The sequence below is a fragment of the Lates calcarifer genome, linkage group LG24, assembly GCF_001640805.2.
Source record: "Lates calcarifer isolate ASB-BC8 linkage group LG24, TLL_Latcal_v3, whole genome shotgun sequence".
NCBI lineage: Eukaryota > Metazoa > Chordata > Actinopteri > Centropomidae > Lates > Lates calcarifer.
In genome coordinates, this window is record NC_066856.1 from 5,391,576 (window position 1) to 5,413,720 (window position 22,145).

At 39.4% G+C, this 22,145-nt stretch overlaps 1 protein-coding gene across 1 annotated transcript in view; it reads right to left on the reverse strand.

Annotated features, from left to right (window-relative positions):
* Window positions 1-1,425: 1,425 nt before the first annotated feature.
* The window catches only part of tgfbr1b (transforming growth factor, beta receptor 1 b), a 71,458-nt gene continuing 50,738 nt past the window's right edge, over window positions 1,426-22,145 (reverse strand). Inside the window, 3 exon segments of the mRNA XM_018698316.2 lie at window positions 1,426-9,257; window positions 16,812-16,942; window positions 17,181-17,305. Of these exon segments, the coding sequence (XP_018553832.1) occupies window positions 9,132-9,257; window positions 16,812-16,942; window positions 17,181-17,305 (382 nt within the window). The 3' untranslated portion in view covers window positions 1,426-9,131.

A 22,145-nucleotide genomic window follows, 5' to 3' on the forward strand; every position in this document is an offset into this window, starting at 1 on the left:
GTGTACGGAAGGGGCTCCGCTGTGTTTGCAGCCATATTAGCATCTTACTCTGTGATCTCTGGTGCAGTTTGGGGGATTCTCATTGATCGCTCCCTGTGCTCCCATCTGCTGCTCTGTAAGCTTGACAGGGAGCAATAAGACACAGAGCACTACCAGCAAGACAAATTCAGTTCTAACTGTTCTCCATTAACTTTAACATCCTAACATGCAAGTTCCCTGAGTGAAATGCCTGTGAGAAACGACTGTCATCACCTCTCTTAATGAGATTTATTCCCCTAATCATAGTATCTTCCCTAACAAGCTGGGTCATACGGTACACGCCTTACAGTCTGCTGATGCTCAGGACTTCCTGTTGCTACTACTGGCTGCCTGGGTGCTTTTTCTCTACTCAGCCCCAACCTCAGCCTCTACCTGCGGGCTCTGTTCCCTACATTCCCCATGGGGGATTTGTATTGATCACTCTCAGTGCTCCCATCTGCTGCTCAGTATGCTTAGCAAGGAGTGACAAGACACAGAATCTGGACAAAGAATTGGATTTACCTGTTCTCAATAAATACAAGGTGCTGTATCTCACTAAATGTATTCATAGTTTTACACTAGATTACTACAAATATGCATTGTTGTGTTTCAAATACGGTGCGACTTGAGAATAACAATATTTTAATTTCTAATGCACCTCAACTACAATTGTCTGATCGGTCATGTCAAAGCTACAAACCCACAGTCTGTCATATTATCACCTCATGATGAATGTGTTAGAAAACTTTTTACAGCAGGCAGCTGTAGCTGGAAAAAAAGACTGAGGAGAGCTCTTCAATCCTAAAACTATTAACTCAAAGTGGCTATAGAGCCATGAAAAGATGCAGAGTTGGATGAAATTCACATACTTGTACAATCATGTAATAATCTAATTGATTCAAATTCAAATCTAAAAAATACTCACGAATTGAGCTTCGAGTGAATTCATTTCATCAGCCAATTTTTTAAAAGCAAAGGCTTTTCTTCCACTGCTCAGTGCCAAATTCTGTTACTTCCAAGGCCAGAAGTCTTGATGTAAAATATGTGGTCTGCAGCCATGTTGCCTTTATTTCAAAATAAGAGCACAACACTATTAAAGCTACCGAACTTTTTCTGAGAGCACCAGACTACCTTCTGCATTTGAAGAACCAAATTAGCAGAGCCAGATTTATCAGGATTACTGTAGCTGACTAACATCATGTTAGCCTGGATTAGTTAAGCCATGTTTAAAAGTGTCCTGACACTTTTATTTTTGATATACAGATAATGAAACAGATGGTGTTCAATGCACAGATCTCCATTAACATGCACTATTCTTTCAAGGACTAGTTCAGTGATTTCTGGACTGTAAACCACCATCAAGAGGTGTTGACTTCCCAGGAGCTAGCAAATAAATAAAGACAAAACTTATAGTGAAACTTTGTTTCTTTATTCACACCATTTTCTACTCCAGCTATGTTAGAAGTTAACATAAGTGTCAATCCTCTAGTTCCTATGCTGATCTCTCATTCATCTGTACACACTATATAAAAAAGTCAAGATTATAATATGTTTAGAAATCCAAGAGGGTTGTGAGGTGAGGAGGGCTCAATAGTTGTTGAGGGGTTTTCGCTTTACAGTCCCTCCCCTCACTTCCAGCCTCCTCTACCTCCACTTCAACTCTTTTTTTTTCTTTTTTTTCATTAAACAAAGGAATATATTGAACAAGGCATTTGTACCAGAGCTCAGAAGGGGGCTTGGACATTTGTAAAGCGCTTTTGACTGTACAGCTCACGCAGAACACAACCAACAGGTCATATACAGAGCATGGTAAAAGAGGAATAGTATACTGCTTGGGCACAACACAAACACAATACAATGCCATTTGACAAAAAAGAACCATTGAAAAGAAAAACAAATTATTCTCTTCAACTTTTTTTAAGCATTTCATAGAAACAAAAGAGAAAGATAAATTGCAAACTTGGAGTAAACAAATCAAGAATATATATACAGTGAGGTAAAACACATTGGTCTTTAAAAGGAGGTATTTTCTTTTTGATTAAGTGACCTTTTTAATATGTTAATTATGCTTTTTAAGATCTCAGCTTTTGGATGACTTCTATAAAGCAGGTAATGCAGACATCAATGCAGACACACAATCACATGCAGTCTTGTCATTCGAGGTGAAAAGTAAAAAGAAGTCTTGTCAAACTTAGGCACCAAATAAAACATGATAAAGCTTTCTGCTACCCTTGTTGCCACAAAGGCCTCACTGCAGCATCGAACTGGAGAAGAAAACTGTTTGTAGCCGAGCAAAGCTCTGAGCCCTTTAGCGACCCAAACCGCTCTTCATATCAACCTTTACACTTTCGCTGGCTTCTGACCACTGCAGATGCTTCGGCAGAGATACAGAAGATCTCTGAGATGATGGAGGGCAACCATGAAAAGAGAATGATTTAATTCTTTGACCCAAACGCAGACCTCATCACAGTGTGTGGATCATGCTAGCATAGATAGGTCATTCAACCTGTGTGATCCAGAGGGACTGAGTGGGCAGACATGATTGGCCCAGACTTTGCATAACGAGAAAAAGAGACAGAGATAGAAACAGACCCGTGCGGCGGATATTTGCATGCTCACAAAGTTGCTGCCACGACCTTTGGGCTGAGTTATGCAGGTTGTGCTCGGATTGGTTGTTGACTCTGAGAGGGCTGATACATTCACAGCTGTGGGAATTTCTAGGTGCGTGGTTTGAAGCGATAGAGCTGCTGGCATAGTTTATGTTACCTCCTGTTTTGCCTCTCCATCAATGCACGCAGAGCAGAAGAAACTGCTTTTTTGTGCCTTTCTTGCCTTAAAAAGAATAGCATGAAAAGGCTGCATATTTGACCAGACAACAAACATAACACATCTCTACGGGTTTGAGTCACTAAATGGCTCAGCCACATTGCTGCTCCCATTCACAACCTTCATCTGTGTTGACCAGTGGACCGAGGTTTGAAATTGCATGGTGGCTGCATATAAACAGTGTACAGTGCCCCCCCTTCCCTTATTCTGAGCTACAGAGAGAAAAGGCAAGGTAAGATTCTCAAAGAGGAGTTACAATGGATTTTCTTTGTAAATTTTTAAAAAATGGTTCAGTGATCAAAATATCTAAGCAAAAAGGTTTGCCAAACCCAAATAACCCACAAATTAAGGAAGGAAAAACATGATTTACGGGTTCAGTCCCAATGACTTCCAGACTAAAGGAGGAACGGTTTACAGAATGGCCCCTCTTATAATCCTAAGGTCAGAGTATGCTTGAAACAAAATAGTTTGTTCAAAATGTTGTTCAGCCATGTCTGAACACAAAAGTGTTCATAGCAGTTTCATACAGTGTGAAGAGCCTGCTTTCACAGAGAATTCTTTTAAGTATGGGGATAACAATGCAATTCTGAGACAGTCTCTCCTTGCAGACATCCATTATGTTGGTCCAATTGGTGGTGCTGGAAATGTACGAATAATGTCAATTGCTGCCACCATTCCAGTGTCAGTGTAGGTACGGGGGAGGGGGTTTCAGACACAGTTTGACCATCCAACAAGGAATCCAGACAATCCCATGAAAGCAACTCCACTGAAGTGTTTCCAGGTGTTGGGGAGTTTGTCTAAATCAATGACGTACTCTTTCAAAGGCATCAGTGTGCTTCAAGCAAAGTGCTTTCTGCAACTTGTCCGGGCTGTGTCCAACAGATTTTTTAAAACTTTCCAAAGTCGAGCTCAGACAGTTTAAATTTATGTCTTGTGTCTTCTCTGTCGTGTGTACATTTAAGGGCAAAACCATGAACGACTTATAGGAGAGACTGCCTAAAATTGCCATTTGTGTGATGCAGTGCATCACAAAGACTGGTTTGTTTCAAGCATAGTCCAGCCTTAAGATGCGAGTTTAGAGATAAGTAAATGTAGGCAGGGATGGACGTGAGCTGGTTTGCCTGTTATGGAGCTGTGAAGCATGTGAACCGGCTGCAGTGAAGTGTGGCCCTTGTAGCTAGGAGATATCTGTTATGTCAATTAGAGAACATGGAATGACAAGAGAGAAAGGCAAGATAGAATCCAAGACAGAAAGACTGCTGTATAAAGACCACAAGAGAAAAACAGTTGGGTGCAAAAATCTTTTTACAGTTAAGTCATCTTGGGTTTTGAAAAGAAAAACTACAAGGCTGCTGGTGACTTTAAGACAGAATGAAGGTTGTCCTAGTAGAGGCATACCAGAGGTGCTGTTGAGTTGAGCTTTTGTTGTTGCTAATGTCCCAGAGAATGACATTACTAATGGAATACACATACTATACAGTCTCAATCCCACCCAAAATGCCAGCAGGGCTAGCCAGGGCTTACTTAAAGGGATACTTTGAGATTTTAAATTTAGCGTTTCCCGTACCACCACCGATCCCCCACCCTGCACCCCAAACCCACATGGCTTAGAAAGATGAATCCTTGGCCCTGGTTTTCCCTGGCAAGCCCCAGTTGGCCCACTAGTTTACACATTTAACATTTAATTCAGCATAGTCTGTCACCCTTTTTGTATTTTATATAGCAGCGATATCCACTTTACTTTCTTCAAATATCAGGATAGCTTTCTTCTGTTGTTTACTCCACAAGATATTTACAATGCTTAATATGTCACTTCTGCCACTGCTGATCATTTCTACATATTTAAGAATACTTCATTCACGAGAACAACTCTGAACAGTGGAACTAAACAGGTGGATACATCACACCTTGACTGCTTTTTGTCAAACTTTTTTTTCCTTCTTTTTTTTTTAACCAAAGTCTTTAAAGGATTCATTTAATTTTTTTAAAGGATGACAAGGGAATTGCTGAATAAAGCCTGTATCAACTGATAATATAATCACAAAAATGGATAAGTCACATTAGAATGTTTTGAACATTTTATAAAAAGGCTATGGGATTCTTCACCTCAGCCAACTAGATGTGCAGATTTTTCTTTAGAGATGCAACAGTATTTATAAAATCAAAAGATGAGCAACTGGCTTATTGAAAAGCATTTATCTCAGTCTCTATGTCTACCCAAGGCCCACTTCCTCACTCATACCAGTAAGCCTAAATGCCATAAATCAACTTTGCACATATCCTACATTAGCATAATGGTCCATCCCACAAGTTGGCCAACTGCTGAATTAAGTGGGATATCTTTAAAAGCTCTTGAACAAACAAATAAGTGGAGTTGAATGGTAAGTGTTCTATCAACTGCTGTTTGTTTCAATTTGACTTGGAGTGGTTTTGTTTTATTTAAGTGGTTTACTATTCAGTCTACTTAGGCAAGAACTGATCATGAAAAATAATTGCAGGTAGACTATCAGAGACCATGAATTATGAATAAAGAATGTCTGTCAAGTTACGGTATATAGCTTTAAAGAAAGATCTATTACCATTGCTGTTACATTAACTTAGAATTGAATGCTGAAAAGGATTTATGACATTTTTATAGGTACTATGTCAACTATGTCATTATCTATCTGTGATTACATTATCAGTTGCTATAAAGCCATCAACTAGGGGGTTCTTACAGAGAAAAAGCACTTTTTACTGGACAAATGACTATTATCAAAAAGAATTTGATAACTTTGCTCTCCTAACCCCTCCTCTAAACTTGGGCTTCTAGTAGAGGAAAATATCTCTAAATGCATTTCCAACTGTGTGGGCTTCAAAGTGGAGAGAACAAGCTACTCCGAACCCCATCGATAGTTTGGCACAGCGGCTTTCAACCATGGTCCATGGAGGCTGCAGCTTTCCATTCTACAGCAACTGATTGAACTGATCCACACTTTGAACCAGAGAGGAAGAACTCATCAGTGAAATGAGCTGCTGCAGTGGGTGCAGGTGTGGGTCTCCTGCACGTCCATGAATGATGGCTGACACAACTCTTGAACACACTTCAGCAAATCTTTGAGTAGACTGCCTACCAAATGACAATGCGCTAGATTTGCATCAGAGCAACATGGCACAGAATGATCAGATTCAGGCAATCTGAGGAAATTTACATCCAACGGCAGCTCTCACCTCGACTCAGAAAACGAGGTGGACAACTAAGTAGCAGCACATCAATACATTATGTATCCATTATGTAAGGAAAACAATGGGGACAGACGGACTCGCTGACATCCAAATTGCCACACAGGTAAACCCCGCAGTGGTTCAGAAGTGCACTTATTGCTGAACAATCAAGAGACTCTGTGGGATTTCTTTGAGTACAGCACTGTCTGGCAGGTTTAATTTACTGGATGTAATCATTCTAGACTGTTTAATACTTTGTGTATTCAAACTGTAATTATGTGTTAAATTTTGACCTGTGTACTAAACGACAAAGACAAGTGCTTTTGATGGAACTCAGACACAAGCAGATCTGTAAAATAAGATAGAATGGGTTTAGATGTATGGCAATTTTGGCAACAGGACAAACACTTGACTGAAACAAACTGTTAAATCAGGTGCTACATATATTTTTTTTGTCCTTTAGATAGAATTATGACACTACCTTTGTCATAGTAATCAATTTTTTTATATATTTATATATATATATATTATATATATATATATATATGTATTTATCTTAAAAAAAAAAAAAAAACAAAACAAACAAAAATAAAGGGAAAAAAAATAAGAGCAGATCCTGACTCTTATGCATTGGTCCCTTAAGGCTTGCTAAGCTGAAATGACAAAATTGTCCATTTTACGCATATTTTTTTTCATCTTTTGTTTTTCGTAAATGTACATTCTAGTAGAAAAAGACCTTGCCACAAAAAAGAAAAAAAATGATAAACAACCTGGAAAACCTATGGCTTAGTAAATATCCATTTGCTATATTTAAATGAATGTACCTCACTGTTTTTTTTGTTGATTATCCTACAGAGAAGAAAACACTTGAAAGGTTGATTCGCGCTGCTGCGCTGTCAACGGCGCAAACATGTGAGAGAACAAAAATCAGAAATCCAAGAGTTTACATTTATAGGGCAACATCAGTAATGCTTACAAGTTTTTTGTGTCTCTTTTCGAAAGCCGCCGTAAGCTTTTGTGGCGAAGTTTTTCCAACTAAACACAGTTTGAGGTGCTGGAGCTCAGTTTCCAGACTCAGTCCACTGGGAGGAGAAGCTGTACAATGAGTTGTTGCTGAGGTGGTCGGGTGTTCAGGTGGGAGGGGAGGGGGTTGACGAAATGGCACCAGAGAGTCGGCTGAGTTGTGCGTGCTGTGATGTGCGGTGTGTGTCCCTTCTTGCTTTCCGTCCCTACTTCTTGGGTGTGCATAGTACGAGCTTGCTGTATGCTCGGCAGGGCTCCCGCAGGCCTCCTCTGACACACACGCACAGAGCTGCATACACGCGAGAACAAACACACTCCACAGCAGCCGACATGAGAGGAGTTGGGTTTTTAAAGCACTGGCACTTTCTGGTAACAGCTGGCTTGGAAGGCATGGTGGCAGCTGATTGTTGTTGTTGTTGTTGTTGTTCTTGCTGTTTGTGGTTTAGCAGAGCAGAGTATAGAAAATAGACACATTTATCTACTGTATATTGCATATGTTGCAGCATGTTCGCCAAAAATGAATGAGGTCATCATGTCCAGTTTAGTTTTGCAAAAAAGATCCCCTGCCACCAGAAAGAAAATTCAAAAAACACAATAAATTAAACTGACCTGTCCGACTCCCTGACAATACGATGGGAGACGGGGAAATACAACAGTAACAAATGAAAAACAGGTGCAAAATTGTTGCAGAGATGAGAGATTCTGCTCACAACTCAACTAGATGAAGCCAACGTTTGTGTGACCCCCACAGAGCGGCTTACAGACTGTCCCATGACCCCCAGGTCCTCGCTTCAGTCCCCAGTGCTACCGTAAAATGACTCAAGAGTAGGGCTGCAACAGAAACGGTTTTCTTTGTTGAATAATCTTTACCCTCTGAAATACTACCGATCATGGATGACTCACTGTTAGCTCAATGATTAGGAGGATGTGTGTCAAGCAGCTGCTTGTTCTGTGGCTGCCTTCTCTAGCAGCAAAATAATGGTGAATATAAACTTAACTGCCTCACCCAAATGGAAAATCCTTTTTCCATTATTTGTCATTTCTTTGGATTAGAATTTAAAGACAAACTAAACTGTCCATTTTCTGACATTTACAAAATTGATATTAAACTGCTACTAACTTTTGACAGGCTACTTGGTAACAGTCAACACTAAACCTGACAGGACAAATTGACTCCATTCAGACCTGTTTGTTTATCCTTGTTGTTAGAATCTTTTTTTTAGAATTTGGGCAGTCTGACTTTTTGACTTAGCTCGAATTTTTACATCCAAAAATTTTTGTTCAATTTTAAACAGTAAGTTCAGCATTGGTTCCATTTTGATTTTTCAACTCATTTTTTACACACTCAGGAAATCTGCGTATTTCATGATTCGATAGATCATTCAAAAATGTAAATGAGTGACTTGCAGCCCTACTGAAGAGTAGCTTAACACTCTGAAGTAAAGAATGAAATGCTAATATACAAATGAAGTGATAATGAAGATATAAGGAGATGAGAGCGAAGCTCTGGCAGCTCAGAGGCCTCCCAGGTGATTCTCAGCTACCTGTCTGGCCTTTAGTTTACCCGATGAGGTCTGAGCTTTTATTGGTTGGTGTGTGATGAGCGGTGAAGGCGGGAGTTGACATGGACACCAGTTGCCTGTATGGGTCTTTGAAAGACTTCACTTGATGAATATAGTAAATTAACATGGAGGATAATGAGTGGAGGCTTCCTTTAATGCCTCTTCTATCCACTTCAGACACAACCACCCCTCATCAGATCCATCCATCCATTTATCCATCCCTCCAGCCATTCATGTGTGTATGTCACCCCAGTGCAACACACACACACACACATATAGATGGTTCCTCAGCTCTAGGTGCAGGATTCATCAGCTTGTCAGTGAATGAAATGGGATGCGAAAAAAGAGCACGAGGGGAAAAATATTCTTCACTGCCCTTCAAACTAAAGGGGAGGAACAATCGATGAATAATAATGAAGATAATAATGCTGTAATGCTAACGATATGGATGCCAGTCAGAGGTGTGTGTGCATGTGTGTGTGTGTTTGGTAGTTTTGTCTACATCTTGATTCCCTCCTGTTGGCTGAGCTGAGACAGGGTTTTCTTGATTCGGAGAGCAGTGAGTCGGGCGGCACCGTTGGCATACCAACACTCCCTCATTATCTTTGCCATCACCCGCAAGGCCTACAGAGGAGAGAGATGACAAAAGTTAATATGACTCAATTACAACATCAAGCTGAACAGTCTGATGTCTGATGACACAAACTCCATTCACTGGTAAGGACTGTGCGATGTGGCTGAAACCTCATAAAAGTAAGAAGCTGTTGGTAAATGGATCTGGGTTAAAAGTATTCTGTAAAATGAATATTTCCAAGGTTCAGAATTAACCTTTATGCGCTAAATTGTTACTGTTCTCATATCCACAGCAGGAGATATGATACTGTTTGACCATGACTATTCAAAACTTTCTGTTGTTCAGAAAAAAATCTGTCCACATAGATCAGTGTGAATCTGGAGGTCCTCGTGATCTGTGAGGTTTCTCAAGGCTCTATTTTGGGTCCCATTGTACTTGAAACCTACATGCTTCCTTCATGGCACCTCACCTTTCAGTTTGACTATCTTTTAGTATCCTACATACACTGTTTAAACTCAGCTTTGGGTCTTTGTGAATTCTTGTCATCTCTCTCATTCAATTACTCTTCATGAATGGCTAAAATGTATGTCTGGATCGGAGCTTTCCTCCTTTAACTCCATATCAGATCAGAATGAAATATTCACTTCCACTTCCTCAGGCACTGGTATAAAGTCGACTTCTACAATCTTAGCTCAAACTCAATCAACTATTCCAACTTCCAGTCCACCCTAAAAATACTGCAATAATACTTTCAACTTTAAAAGACAGCCATCTGAGCCTTTGTGTCTTCTTATTTTCCAGTGATGTAATTTAATTAATTCTTACTCCAGTCAAGACGATGTAGGTTACATTTGGTCTACAATTCCTCAGCAAGATGGTAATCCCATATCACTTTGGTTCTGGTTTCACTGTACTTCATGGATTCATTAATTAACATTTGGATCCCCATTCTCTATCATCAGCACTACAGAGTTCACAGAATGTGTGAATTTAAAATCTAACTCATTACCGTCATCATCATATTAAGGGAATTGGTGAGCCCTCTCTAAGTTAACTGGTCTTTGGAGCATGTTCTACAGATTTCTGCTGTTTTTATTTGAATTTCTTCTTTCTATTTATGCATTCTTCCTGAAGCCAGGATATTTCTTAACAAGAGAGCTGACTGATAAAGAGCATGAATAAGGTTCAGGATGTCACATGCCTGCAGTGAATATCACCAACAAACACACAGTTTCAACACTCAATGCTTGCAACACCATGCAAACAACTTCAGTTTATTAGAAGATTTTAGACCACAGTTTATATCTGTTGATGGCAAATGCTCCTTAAAGCTTGGGCTGTCCCAATATTCCCATGAATCAGTTATTCTGGTGTTAATCAGTTATGTTTTGATGTTTCAATGAGCTGATGTTAAATGTTAAATAAACAAAAACTGTTGGTGTTCTTTGGGGTTTTCACTTAATATGGAAATTAAGCAGAGTTTAGTTTTGCCTGACGGTCTTCAGTAATTTGGATTTGGACATATATTCTTACAAACTAAACATCCCGTGTTAGATTCTTCTTAGAACTCTAGAAATTTGACTACGATAATGATTAGGACCTCTAATTCAAAAGGTTTTATGGTTTTCAGGTATAAAACTGGTGAAAATAAATTCACTTCTCCTGATTCTCCTTATCAGTTATTTCCTGACACCTCTGTCTGCTCCTAACAGTGGTTTTTAAGAAAAATTTGAAATAGCAAATATGCATTTTCTACTCTTGTGTTAGTGTTACATAAAATACTTTTTGACAATCATTTCTTGATTCAATCTTGGTTTTTTTTTCTGGCAGATACGGCTGAACCTTTTTTTTTTTTTTTTTTTTTTAAAGGAAAGTATTTCCTCTTGTCTCACTAAAGTGGTGACTTCCAACTAGACACTGCAAATAGCCTTTGAAAATCAGGCTAAAGCCTCCAAAGTTTACACTAATTTCTTCACGTCTCCCATGGCGGGGCTGTAAACAGCATCTGGTATGTATGAGTCAACATGTCTATGTGTGTGTTTGTGTATGTGTCTCAGTTTATTTAGTCTCTCACAGTGTCTGTCTGGTGAGATTCTAGTGCATCATCTGTGAAACTTCCTACAGTGCTCATTAAGACGGTCGACACATTCCAGTCCTCCATTCATCCGGTGGACTAGTGCCAGATCCACACTGCCACGAACAAGCAATCTGCACGCACACACATGCACAGACACACACTTTTCACATTACCACTGTCTCCTTTAGCAGAGCTAGCTGAAGCTCATTTCTTATATAAAATCTTACAGATTCAAATGCTTTCAGACACAGCTTCATTTACTTTAATCTGGCATTCTGATTTACGACTAAATGGTGGAATGGTGAGCTGACTGAAAAAATCTCTCCTGGGAAAGCCGCTGTTAAAACCAGTGGCGTCAACTGCAACACAGAGGAACAACTGTACAAGACTTGACTCTGAATGAGTGCTTCTTACACTGGGGGATCTTAATTCTATGTCTAGGATCCTCAAAAAGACCCACTTTAGATGCTGAGGAGTCTTGTTTGATCACAATTAGCCACAAGGTCCCATATAGGAACAGTTCAGGAACACAGTTCAGTAGTGTCGATTTGTACAAATGGCTGCACACTAGAAGGACAGATAATGGCAGTGTGTAAAACATACAATTATTCAGAAACAGCAACCATCCCTTTAACATGGCTCTAATTGCGATCATTTTTGTTGTGTATGTGTATTCAAATATGAAAGCAGATACATAGGAAATAATTATCTTGCATGAGTGTTTCCAGTACCTGTACTACAAGTGCCCCTGCTCCGTTTTACACCCCTCCCCACCTCTTTCCTTACATATGTATATATGAACAGTACTGGGCAAAAGTTTGTGGCAAAAATGCAGTTAAGTGAAGATGCTCTAAAAATAATATCATGAACAGTTTGGATTTATCCATTGACTTCATACAAAGTGCAGTAAACAGGAAAAACCTAAATCAAATCAATATTTGGTGTGACAACCATTTGCGTTACGACAGCGTGGCTAAAATGTTTCCACCATCAAGTTGCAGAAGTTATGAGATTGTGTTTGTTTCTAATGGATCCGATCAAAATACTAATGGGCTGATCAGCACAAAGTCAGCTGTACAGAGCAACCAGTGCAACTTGACTGTGAAAACTATGTGTACATACAGTATAATGAGGCTCTGGTGTAGTCTGAGCTTGATACAATTCTCTCTTTATTGTGTCTATACAGACTGCAAAATTGGTAAAAGCTATTCTTGGAAGCCTATTACTTCACATGACAGTTATGGATTATATTTTTCTGGAATCCTTGCTAAACACCAGTCGCTCATTAGGACTTTTTCTTGCCAAAGGCCACATGCGTTTTCTTGGCAACAAACAATAAAAAGAGCGCCAACAAAGCACTAGAGCTGAAAATTAAAAGACAGAATGAAAATGCAATTTCAAAGTTCTTCAACTTTAAAGGGAGGTACCACAACAAAAGTATCATTCACCAATGTGGGCTAGTAACTGATTGAGCTGGCTTTACAAACACTCTCCGGGTCTGCATCTGCAGTCTCAACTTACTAATCCTGTTGGTCTGGATGGGTGGGGTTTCATTATTGCAGTCAGTGGATCACTGTGCATCATTGTTATGTGAATAAGAGTGGCTTTTTGTATGCATGGTGTGTGTGAGCTGATCTAGACATTCCTGTGTTTATCTCCAGACCAAACAGTGAAACCAGATCGCAGTTGCTATAGTGAACGAACTGCGTTTGGACTGTGCCTCTAAAAACATAAATAATTAAGTCTCAACTGAGTCCAGATAAAAGCTGCGTCATGGTTAGTGGTCCAGGTGAAGATAAATAGTGGAAATAAAATAGAAGGTTTTAACAGTGGGACAACAAAAACTGGAAATTCATTGATTTGTCTTTAAAAACTGGAGCTTGTGTATATAATGAAGCCCTGTTGGTTGGTCCGAAGTATTTATCTCTAATAAAATAAGAGAAAGCTATTGATAAAAAAATGCAGTACCTAATTGGGCCATACTGCATAATAAAGAAGGAAAGACAAGTTGTGTTTTGTAGTTGCTGCATGCAATGGGAGCTGGTTCTGATGTAAATTTAAGTTGTCTTAAGTGTCCATAATTAAAAAAACAGCAGTGAGGACCCTGCTTGATGTCTGAATAGAGCCAAGCAGAGATGTCAGCAAAACTAAAACTGATCAGAATCAGTTCCTTTCATTACTGCACTCCTCTGTGTTTTGTCCACCTGAGCCTACATGTTTTAGCCATTAAGAAAGGTGGGCTCTACCGTGCAGTATCCTGCTGCATAAGCCAATGAAAATAAACATGGGAATCTGAAATATTGCCTGGGCAGAATGAACGCTGATTCACTGAGCTCTGATGCTAATAACCATTAGCAAAGCAGTGTGGCAGTTCTCATTTTAGCTGGTGCTGAGCTTAGTCTCTTTCGCCAGTTAAAATGACAAGCGTCGCCGGCGGTACGTCATATCAGCTGTCGCTAATTAATGTTAATTCTGTGAGTAACTTGATGACAGGCCTAAATTAAACTTGGCTGCGGTGGGTTTGTGTACTCCCCACATGCCACTGTCAGTACATGTCAAAGATAGTTTGTGAGGCAAGAACCTGCAGCTTCTGTAACACTATTGTACAACCACGAATGAACTGAGTATTTCTTTAGTTGCGGTAAATCGGAAAACTGATTTATTTGTGAGGCGTTTTCCTTCTAGCAGATCGTGTCACCGTCAGAGGTGGTCCAACTGAACTTTCATTCCCCCCGTAGCCGAATGGTTGGGGCGCGTACCACTTGGGCGTAAGTGCCCTGAGCAGCTGGTCCCCGGATTGACTCCTGGTCTGGCTGGACCTTTATTGCGTGTCATTCCCCCACTCTCTCTCCCTGTTTCCTGTCTCCTCTCCACTGTCCTGTCAAAAAATAAAGGTGAAAAGCCCCAAAAAAAAAAAAGAAAAAAAAAAAAAAGAATATAGCTGGAAAGCCACAGTACCATGCTGTAGCTGTTCCGAGACACAAAAGAAAACTCTCTACAAAGAAATCGATTGAGACCTGAAAGCTAGTGGCACAAAAACTAACCCTGAACATCAGCTCTCTATTGAGATGCCACAGAGATGAAAAAAACAAAACATAGAGGGGAGTGCAGCTTTCACTGGTTTAATATAAACATAACACAAGGTAGTGATGTTGCTGAGTTCATTGTGTAAAGTACCTGGGCACAGATGCAATTTCCAAATCAATATGCAGCCTTTGGCTCAGAAAGGTGTCATTACTCAACGTCTTATTTGGGACAGAAGTGTGGATACATGAGTATATAGACTTTTCTATGTGCACTTTTCTGAATGCCTGTGAGGGTTGTCTCTCGGTTCTCCGGCTTCCTCCCACAGTCCAAAGACATACAGGTCAGGTTAACTGGTGAGTCAAAATTGCCCTTGGGTGTAAATGTGTGTGTGAATGCTTGTTTGTTTCTATATGTCAGCCCTGTGATAGACCTGTAACCTGGTAACCTGTCCAGGGTGTACCCGCCACTTGGCCAGTGTTAGCTGGGATTGGCTCCAGCCAAAAGAAATGTATACATGCTGTGTGTGTGTGTGTGTGTGTGTGTGTGTGTGTGTGTGTGTATACATATATGTATTTATATATGCCGTTCAGCCATAACATTAAAACCCTTAACTTGCCACTAACCGGTTTTAATGTTGCAGACTGATGTGTATATCCAGTTTTACAAGTGTGATTGGGCAGCAGAGTTGGCTGCTAACAAGAGAGTCTGTGTTTATAAAGAAGTCTGGTCTGAAAAGGCACATACAAAAGAAACTCTTGAAAGAAATAGATTGAGAACTAAAACCTTGTGGAACAAAAACTAAACCTGAACATCAGTTCTCTGCTGTTGAAATGAAGAAAACAAAAAGGGAAATATTATTACTGGTTTTATTTAAACACAAGGTAATGATGTTGCTAAGCTTGCTGTAGAAAGCACCAGAGCAGAGACACAATTAAACAGGTGCAGTTTCCAAATCAATATACTGCTTTTGGCTCAGAAAGGTGTCGGCACTCCATGTTTTGAGGGGATTCTTATTCAGGACAGATGTATGGATACATGATTGCTATGGTGCAAACCTTGTTGATTAAACTGAGGGAGATCAATCAAGAATTTACCCCTGAAAGAAGACAGCTTCATTCCAGACTCCAAATATCACCGCTGCCTGGATACTACCAGAAAAAGGTGGCTAGCCTGCAAAGACTGGGAGTCAATATGTATGTCAGAAGGTGAGGTCTGACATTATGTGACAGTGACTCCGCATCATGGTCTGTTCCTGTATTTTTATCCAGCTTTAAGAATTGTGTTTGTGCAGCAGAACTGTCTGCTTACAGGTGAAGATGATACTGGAGCTGTAGCTGACTTGGCAATAATATTTGTGCAGTCGTACATATACAAGCACTACTGAACATAACAGTATCAGAAATACAACAGAAATATTTTAAAGGTGTAAAATGAAAGCCTGAGGGGTACAGAGCTATCGGAACAATATCCTTAACATTGTTTTCCAAGATTAATCAATCTTGTTCAAACCATGACCAGAAACAATGTTCAATTTAGCATCAGAAATGTATAAAAACATATGCTAAGGAGACAAATGTGATAATGGAATGTGCTAACCCAATGATATGTATATATCAAATCTGCCAAGTCTGCAGAAGAGAAACAAAGTAAGGATTGTTTAAAGAGAATCAGACAAAAGCTTAATGTGTTTACAGGTTTTGAGGTATATCTAAAGAGTGGGGCTCAGGCTACTTAGAGCTAGTGATGGATCCTGTCAAGTAGTGTCTAACTGCTGGTGGTCTATAGTCAGTGGAATCATCTTCACTGAGAACAACAGAGCCAGAAATGACTTCCTCTGAGCCACTGTGTATGCCTACATATGCCTCAGCATGTGAAAACCTTTCAATCATGTCTCTGCCTCCATGCAGCGCTGTTGCCTGCATTTACCAGAATCACCTCAAATTAAATCATAATAACTCCCAACAAGGTAAACAAACTGATAACACAAGTGTGTGTGTGTGTGTGTGTCTACAGTACAGTTAAACCTGAAACCAGAGACTGAAGGAGATACAGCACACACACACTTTCTCCTCCTGCAAGCTGAGCAGTTTCTTCCTCTCTGGGGACTGTGGTGAGTGCTCCTGTGTGTGGTGCATGTGTATGTGCACATGTATCATATGATTGAGTGGTGTTATTGAGACGGACTCTGGGGCTTTGAGGTTCAGCCTTACTGTTGAATACAACTGGCTACAACAACTACCAAGCTGAAAACAACAGGACTACTGGACACAGTAGAATATGTACAATTCTGATGCTGTGAGCCTCCCACCCCATGTTTATTTATTCTTTATTCAGTCAGTGATGACTCAAATATATATATGCAGATAACAAATTTGGATGGACTGGGGCTTACCCACAGTCTCACCACTCATTTCATTATGGATAAAAATAATTAGAAAAAAAAAACACTCAACATCTTTGCAGAGTGAGTCAGAGTAAGATTCACTGAAATGTGTCCTACCTCACAGCTCTGCCAGCGGTTGGGAATGTTGGGCCGAAGCTTTTGCTCACAAACCACCTTCCTCATCTCCTCCACTGATGGATCTGACTGAACCAGGTCATAGTAGGGCAGCTGGTAGTCCTCATGGATGCCTGCCATAAAAAAACATATGGTTAATATTTTGGCTTTACATTAAGGTGGTTACAAGATATATTTTTCAGACTGTTTGATCATGCATGTGTCCCTCCATCTATGAAGATACCGGTGTGTGTCGATATTCCCATAATTAATGTTCCTCTCTTGCTCCATTCATCCATCACTCCCTCCATTAATCTGTCAACCTCCCATTCATTCACTCAATGATCCTCCCCCCTCCCATTTGATCCTCACCTCCCATAGAGCAGCGGCTGGCAATCTCCCAGAAGACCAGTCCCATGGCATAGATGTCAGCTCGCTTGAAAGACTCAAAGTGTTTCATGTTTATGGAGTCGTCCAAGACCTCTGGAGCCATATACCTGGGCAGAAAGATAACAGATTGTTACCAAACTATTCAGACATTTAAGACCTTGGGGAAAGGATGATCTGAAACACTGTGGAGATTACTGGAAAAACAGTACAGAGCTGGAAAGTACAAAGATCACTACAAAGACCAGCACGCTATGACAAGCTGGTATTTTCCTGATCTTAAATTGCACTTGCACTGTCTGTTTGGTATTTCATGTCCAGAGCAGCACGCACAGGTGCAAAACAACATGTTGATGTTCGATAATAAATTGGGTCTTAGTCTTGACTGAGAGCCAAGATTTCTCAGAAGCTTCTTTGAGAAAAGAAACAACTTTCAGAAAGGTTAAATTAAACAACAACTTCATGTGCCCTCACAAAAGACCGTATATTACAACACACTATAGCGTGTTATAAATCTAACCTCTAAAGTTACCAGAACAACAAATTACATATGTTCCCATTGTTCATTTATTTAAATGCATTGTTAAATCTATACTTTTAATATCATGCTTTGTTGAATTTGAGATGAATTACGATGTAATGAAAATGGTCAAACCTAACACAAACAAAAACATGTATTAGACAGCTACTAATTTGTGTCAAGCTAACCATGTGTTTTGTAACCACTGATTTAGATCTGCCAGTTTCTCTCAACATCATCCCTCTCGCTCCCTTCTCACCACCATCCAGACAGCAATAATCACAGTAATCACTGCGGCAGTTTGATGGAGAAAGGTAGAGGATATTGGTTTTCTTTTTATCTATTTTTTGTGGCATCAAAGTAAAGAATCTTTATCAGTTATAGCCTGATCTCCTCTGGCTGAAATGTCATTTTCCTAATGATCCGTTTTCAGGTTCCTCATCTTTTTTTATGCTAGGATGCGTTTTCTTAGGCAGATAATTTCAGTTTACTTTTGATAGGTCTGGTGCAGATAGAATAACAGAACGACCACAATTAACAATGCACATATTCATCAAACGGTAACTGTTTGATTTGAGCAGTAGCTGATCTGATAGAAGTTTATTTTCAGTAACATGAAACAACAGTTATCTGAAAGCTGCATTTTCATACTGAACAATTTAAAGTATAAAACATTTCTGTGTTGCTTAAATTATTTATGGTTTAATATCATTCCTCTTGTTCATGTCAGACACTAAGAGTTCCCTTCCTAATGAGCTTCCGGTAAAAGTAATAAGGGATCAAATCTACAGTTCTGTGTGCAAAAATATTTTTACAAGCTTATCTAATGCTTATATGAGGCTTCAGGCATCCGAGTAAAACAAATCAAGTGGATATCCCTTCTACTGCTGCAGCTCATCAGGGAAACACTGTCCGGGGAAACACAAAGAGGGAATTTTATATTAAAAGACTAACTTTGAAGATATCCACTTGATTTATCTCACTCTGAATACTTAAGCATTATATTAGGTTGAGATAAACTTTATATTTGCGCTCATGGCCCACGAGACGATCCTTCTCTCATGGCCAGTATGAACAAGAGGAATGATAACATCAAACACCGAAATAGATTAAATGTTCATATGAGCACCTGTTGTTTTATGACAGACTTGAGAAACCGTGTTGAGCAGCACATACGGAATAATGCTGATTAATGCGACTAAAAATGTTCATAAACAATGTAAACAAACAGATTGTATTAAGATTGGTGCCATTAAAATATTATGTATCAATCTATAAATTAGTGCATTATTTTTAGAGCTGTTTTCCAGAATAAAAGCCTTCAGTTTATTAAATCCACACAGCCATCTGTAGGCAGCAGGACAGATGTGAGGGATGATGCTACAGCTTCCAGTTTGAAAAGTGCCACATCACAGTTAAGACCTATTACACACTGTGATCCACTGTGCTGCCCTGAATTAATCTGTGCTATAGAGGAATCACAAAAACCTCAAATTACTGACAAAGTGGCTGATGAGCTTCAATCTCTACTCTGACTGAAATCTGATAAATCAATTAGAATTCAACCTGTGGGCACTGACGTACACACAGTCTCAGTCACACACTGCTGATGACCTGTAATGACATGGATTCAGCAGTGTAATCAAATAACTCCCACTCCGTGCATAAGAGACCAAGTCTTAATTGAATTCTTTGACTGGCTGGTGTGCAAATAATGAATGGATGGCCTCCGTAAGCAAACTGCTGCTGCTTCAGATAAATGAGAGGAGGAGAACATCAAACCAAAAACAAAAGACCTTCATCAATTTTTGTTAAGAAATTCAGGGGAATTTAGAGAGAGCGTAATTATGTGGTGAACAGCAAGGGAACAAGGTTAATCAAGTATTAAAAAGCAAGCTGTCTATATCTTTGTGTATATTAAAACGCAACCCACACACAGAATACATTTGAATCTGCGTCTGTTGGAGAGGCTTTTGACTGTCAAAGAGATTGTGTTTGAATAAAATCAGGACCAAGCAGAGTCTACATTGTATAGATTCCTGTACGAGTACAAGATGGACTAATTCATACTGGAAGTCATTTTCTCATCGGTAGCTTAGCATCGGTAACAAAGAGAGGTATGATACATTTGTGTCTTTTATGTTTTTATATACACACTTACTTTTTGTGAACAAGATGAACAGGCATGAAGTCAAATGGATTTACAGATGACTCACTGACTGAATCCTACATCCTTACAACATGAATATAACTGATTATGAGCATTATTAGGATGACAAATGGGCATCTTTTACCATAATATGTGGGAGGATAGTCACCAGATGATCTTGTACATTTATATATAGGGAGTAAAAAGACGCTTTGTGTATAGTTTCTATGATCAGTGGCTGGATTCAGAAGTAGAAGTGTTGGTCTGTTCTTCCCACGTTAAGGAAATGGCACCAAACTTGGACTGAAGCGGAACTGAGGTGCTCATTTTCACTAAATCTTTGTCCAGTTGTTTGGTCCACACCAGAGTTTGACTGAAAGCTTTCACAGCAGCCCAAAGAACCAGGCCAAAGCGACAAAAAGACAGGTGCGAAAGCAACGTAATACAAGGATATGAGGACTAACTGGCAGAACATACAAGCTTATCTCTTTGGAGAGCAAAGCCATCATTTCAAGCCAACCTGGACAACAAGCCCTCAGAGGTCCCCTGCACAAACAAAATGTGGGAAATACACTTCCTTGATGAAGGTCAGAATCAGTATAGAATCTGTATAGTAAATATAAGGCTACAGACAGCATTAGATTGCTTAGATAAGCAGAAATAGTGGAAACAGGAAAACAGCTCACCTGGCTGTGTCTACATAAATACCATCTCTAAAGCTCTCTAATTAACACGTTATATCTGCTCCACCATTTCTTGGTGGGGAGCAGTTGCCAGGAAACCGGCAGAGACTCATGGAATTTATTGGTCCTGGTCAAGAAATAAACCCCCATAAAACAGTAAAATATCATTTTTATGCTACAGTTTTTGTATGGATTAAACAAACATGAAATAATGTTTTAATAAAAAAAAAAAAAAAAACAGCTGCTTGCAGCATGAGTGGTATCGATCTAGTTGTCTAACTCCAGCCAGAAAGTAAATAAGGGTATTTCCTAAAATGCTGATCTTTAAGATAATCACAATCCTAATATCACAATTACGATTTTGTTCTCAACCTCCTGATTCCAGTGTCAGAAATGAATTTACACTCCAGCGATATTTTAATTTCACACCATCTTCTGGCTGAATGTTTTGAACAAGGGGAGAGAAGACCACTTACACAACAATATACATCTAAAAGAGTGATGTTTTACTGCTTATGAGTTCAACTATAACCATAAACCTTCTATATGCTGCACTCTTTTTTTCATTTTATATAATCGATAAGAGTAATGTGCATTCTGACTTACACACACCCCTTCAATAGGAAATGGAGATTAAACCATATCTGACCAAAAGCATGGGATATTAGTGCTCAATTAGTAAGTCCTCAATGAAACAAAACCATTCTAATGAAAGCAATATGATTTTAAATTTCAGGCAAAATTACAGGTTTTCAACAAAGTGTAACTTTTGGGTTGGACTGATAGTTTGCTGGGAGCTTGGCATTCTGAAAGTAGAAAAAAAAAAAAAAAAAAACACTGGTGGAATCAGATCATCAGTATGTAACAGATTTCAGCCAAGGCCAGAGCTTCTGTCTCCACTGTCCTGAGGCTTACTGAATCATTTAGTGGCACTGAAATACACCCCTAGCATCGAAAAACCACACAGAGAAGGAGGCAGGACGAAGACATAAACAAGACACAAAAGGAGGGGAGAGAAAAACATTCCAGGACGAAAGCTATGCTGGTATCACTGTGGGAGGGAGGAAGGGGGAAGACTGGATAGAGTGCTGCTATGGCCTCAATGCACTGCTCCCTTTCCAACCCTGCAGCTAGAAAAGTCTACATAATGGAACAAGAGACATGTGGACACACAAACACAAAGGGAAAGTGAAATTCTCCAGTCTGCAGAATTATAAGCTGGGTAGAAACAGAGAAAGTCCTGAATAGTTATCTGTGCTGGTACTATAACAGTAACATTTCATAAGCTTTGAATTCAAGTTTTGAAGGGCTGTGTAAGAGTCTTATTTTCACTCTACAATTAACAGAACAGTTACCCACATATTACAACTTTATTTTTGCATTAACATAAAATAATAAAATTGATCTTAAAGAGAACAGGGTTGGTTCTCAAAGGTTCAGGACAGTTGATGGGAAGTAACTTTGAATCAGCAAAGTGTGTTAGATTTTACACATGTATTTATGCTTTCATAGAAGTGCTGATTTATTTTTGTCGTTAAAAATAAGCCAGGTGTCTACATTGTTCTTACTGTCAACAACTTCAACAAGGCCTGATATAA